The sequence below is a fragment of the Anabas testudineus genome, chromosome 9 (genome assembly GCF_900324465.2).
Source record: "Anabas testudineus chromosome 9, fAnaTes1.2, whole genome shotgun sequence".
Lineage (NCBI taxonomy): Eukaryota > Metazoa > Chordata > Actinopteri > Anabantiformes > Anabantidae > Anabas > Anabas testudineus.
Window position 1 is genome coordinate 6,444,004 of NC_046618.1, and position 4,272 is coordinate 6,448,275.

The following is a 4,272-nucleotide window of genomic DNA, read 5'->3' on the forward strand; positions in this document are numbered from 1 at the left end:
CTACCTTTCCAGACAAAGTGCTTTACTACTGACCGCTCAGCACTGACATGACCCATCACTGACCCAGAGTATTGCCCGATGAAACTTCAACCTGTGGAACCGGGGGGTCGACTACCATCCCTGTGATCAGTGAACAACACGTGTTGCCTAATGAACATTAAAACCCTTATGTATAATTGTGTGTTTAAAAAAAACACTGCATTAATTGAAACCCTTCTGCGTTTCATACCACAGTGAATCGATGACTATAGTCTTTCTCTGACTGTTTTTTTTTCCTGTCAGCTGCCTTTGATGCAGCCACACAGCAACAGACATAAATGTCCCATTGCTTCTCATGAACATTTAAAATAACAATGTCACTATTTATACTTGGTTGACTTCCTACATGTCTTAGTCCATAACAATTCTACAAAGCACGGTAAGATATTCATCTCTTTTGAGCTGTTAAAGGGCATTTTTTCCAAAGCCAAAGATATACAGTGCGTATGCAACATTTATAAGCCCATCTGAGTCACGCTCTGCTCAGTTATTAGAGTAAAACAGCTCTTTTTTTTTTCAGTGCTGTCTCTGTCTATTACAAATTCGAATGAATTATGTTGATATTTATGATGAACTGAAATTCCTGGTGCACTCTAATAGCGTATCATGGTTAAGCTGAGAAGCAATGCAACAATTGAGAATTAACACACATGCTTTATGTGGCTGTATGAGGATGGAGGCACACTTCAAAAGAGATAACAGTCGCAATACACAATTCAGGATTTACAAACATTTAAAACTAGAACGTTTTATTAATTTTTCTATAAAATATCAACTTTTTTTTTTAAAGAAATATATACAAATGCTCCCTTGTGCTATAGAATAGCAGAGAAAGAAAAGGAAAACTTAACTCTTTGTACAAATAACTTTTCAATATTGAGTGCTTAATTAATTTATGGCATGGATTTGCCTCACAATGGGCCGTTCGTAAGGTCTTGAGTGCTTTTCAACAGCTGCTCTTACTCCAGTTCAAACATATATGACACTGCCTTGATTTCCATTAAAAAGCCTCCAAACACAGGCTCATCTCTCTGACCATTTGCCTCCATTATCTATGGGGTCCTTTCATTGTCTGTAAGCTGTCACTAACAGTACAAGTGTCTTTTTTTGCCTGTAAGGAAAACATCTATTGCACATTATTCAAGTAACCCCGATGGCACATCCAAATGGTTTATTCCGCTCTTTTTTGTCTTGGGAACAATATGATCTTTTTTTTCCTACCAAGTCCCTCCATAGAATAAGTGATTCCAGAGGAAGCAGATCTTTTTCCTCAAACAATGGCAGCTCTTGTTGCATGAAGGCTCCAGATACAAAAACAAAACATGTGTCATTGTCTTCGATGTAGTTTGCATAAATAAAATATGAACCTTAATTTTTTTTGATGGCACTCTGATGACAAAGTCTCATTGAGATAAGGGCTTTACATGTATTTTCAGGTTTATACAAAAAGAGCCAGCTCATACACATGTTGGAGGGGCCCGTGTAGGCTCATATTTTGTACTGTGCCCTTTGAGAGATGGGTGAGGTTTGATGTACGGCCTGCTGCTGGTGAACACACTGGCAGTCTTCCTCCTCGTCCTCTTCTTCAGCTTCCTGCTAAACACATTCTGCCATGACTGCAGTGTCTTTGAGGTCCAGATCCACATGCCGCTAGTGATGCCCACCACAAGCAGCATGAAGATCTTCACCATGAAGATCTCCACAGCAGGAATAGAAGTCTTCATGGCACACTCGTCTGACTCTGGCCCGCTACTGTTCACACACTTCTCCTCCCCTGCCAGGATGCGCCAGTAGTCCATGTTTAGCCGCTCATAGAAATAACAAGCAATTACGCAGGTGGCAGGGACAGTGTAGAGCACGGAGAACACCCCAATGCGAACCATCAGCTTCTCAAGCTTGTCTGTGTTTTCTCCCTCTGTTTTCATTATCTTACGGATGTGGAAGAGGGCCACAAAGCCAGACAGCAGGAAAGAAGTGCCAATAATCAAATAGCAGGAGAGAGGAATGAGCACAAAGCCTGTGAGAGCTTTGACATCCATGCTGCCCACGTAACAGATGCCTGTCAGTTCGTCCCCTGCCACCTTCCTCATCACCAGAATCATGATGGTCTTTACAGCTGGGATGGCCCATGCTGCCAAGTGGAAGTAGCTGCTATTGGCCTCAATGGCCTCATGACCCCACTTTTTCCCCGCAGCCAGGAACCAAGTGAGGGTCAGGATAACCCACCAGAGGGAGCTGGCCATGCCAAAATAATACAGGATGAGGAACACAATAGTGCAGCCAGTGCTCTCCAAACCCTCCTGGATAATATACTGGACGCCACTGTCTCTGTCACAGGCTATTCTGTCAGCTCCCACAAAAAGTCGGATGAGGTAGCCCACAGAGTAAACACAGTAGGACATGGAGAGGAAAATGATCGGCCTCTCGGGGTATTTGAATCGCTGCGGGTCAATGAGAAAAGTGAGCACAGTGAAAGCGCTGGAGACAAAGCAGAGGATGGACCAGATGGCCATCCACACCAGAGAGAACTGCTTGTCTCCCTGACTCCAGTATACGTCCACTTTGGGGTAGCACTTAGGGGCACAGGACTCACTCTTCTCCACAAAGTGGAACTTGCCCGGGTTGCTGCACGTCTGCTTGGTGTTGCTGTCCTTAAGTTGCAGGTCCTGCCCACTCAGAGGCCGCTGTGGCCTGAAATCTGGAGGCTGGGTGTGCGACACTTTGGGAGGCTCATCTGAGCCATTGTTGGGTGCCTCCATGCAGAGGTTGTTAGGGTCGTTTTTGGTGGGAAGCCGCGAGCAGTCAAGAGATTCGGGCCAGGGGAACTTAAATTGTTCCAAGATAGGTAAGCATTTAAGCTTGACTTGCTCACACATAACTCGACATGCAGGAATGGGGTTCGACACCTGCTCTGTGCACATTGGAGCATGCAGGGAACACAGGAAAAATCTGAGATGACTGTGGCATCCAAACTGTATCAGTGTTGCAAACTCCTGCAGCTTCATGGTTGCCTCCTTTTGGTCATCATGGCCCATAAGATTTGGCATGCGAGTCATGTTGTAGCCAATGTCTTTACACTGTGGGATGCTGATGTGTTGACATCTTCCCTCTCCTGACCAGTCAGGGTCTATTGAGCTAATGGCTGAAACCCCACTGCTACACAGAACCAGAAGCATAAAAATGAGGCTCGGTTTAGCAGATGAACACATTCTCCCCTCTTGCTTTAAAGAGAAATTAGGCCAAATGTTCACCATTGCTTCAACCCACAAGTTTCTTTCATTAAAAAGTCAGTGATGAAATCGAGCTGCTGCCTGTGTGTAGAATTAATGTGGACGAAACTTACACAACTATCTGTTGCAGGACCACGGTTTCCTCATTTTAGGTCTGGAGACTTTAATAAAAAATAAAATCCCTCAATGGTCCGGCAGTGTTTTCTAGCTGGAAGCAGCGTGCGTTCAGGTCCATGCTTTCAAGCACTTAGTTTGGGGCTGAACTGTCCGAGCTACTTGTTCGGTGCTCCTGCGCCACGCATGTCACTCTGCTGTGCGTAAAAGATCATTTATTTGTGTTCCGATTTGTTCCCTTCTTGTTTCCAAAAGACTAAACAGTCCGTCCTCACGGTTCATGACACTTTTCCGGAGTATCTGTGTGCGTAACCGTGCGATTTCAGTCCTTGCGCGACAACTTGGAACCAAACAACAAAAATAAATTTCCCTCCAGTGCCGCGTAGATCCTCACGACGCAGCGAGAAAACGAATCAGTCAGCAAAAACAACTCAGATAGATTAGATATCCGGTGTGATGATTAGAAATGCGTCCCAGAAAGGCAGGATCCTGCTCCTCTCCTAAGCAGCCAGTCACTGCGCTTAGTGGCAGCGCTCGTCTGAGCTGGTCGCAGCCTCAGTCCCAGTCTAACCTGCCAAGAGATCCGCCTTCAAAGACAGCTACTTTGCATAAGAAAGATGACACTGACACGCGGATTATTTTCAAATCGTGCGGAACAGCTTGTTCATTACAGCAGTTTTAAAAGGCTCACAGCAAACTTCCCTCTCTCTGTTTGTTTGTGCTCATCCACAAACTTCAATTACAACAGCACGGAGACACATTTTGTGAGAAGCCCCAAATATTGCGCAACATGGCTCAGAGGCGCGCCGCGGCTCAGGAGCGCACCAACACCGGAGCTGCACTCTCCACTGGGAACGGTGTGGTCCTTTAGGTTGGAGGCTTTGTGTGA

The 4,272-nt window shown here is 45.3% G+C and overlaps 1 protein-coding gene across 1 annotated transcript; it reads right to left on the reverse strand.

Annotated features, from left to right (window-relative positions):
* Positions 1-1,158: 1,158 nt before the first annotated feature.
* Positions 1,159-4,070, reverse strand: fzd10 (frizzled class receptor 10). The gene has a single exon (XM_026344167.1). The coding sequence runs from the start codon at positions 3,291-3,293 to the stop codon at positions 1,497-1,499; it is 1,797 nt and encodes a 598-aa protein (XP_026199952.1). The 5' UTR covers positions 3,294-4,070; the 3' UTR covers positions 1,159-1,496.
* Between the last annotated feature and the right edge of the window lie 202 nt (positions 4,071-4,272).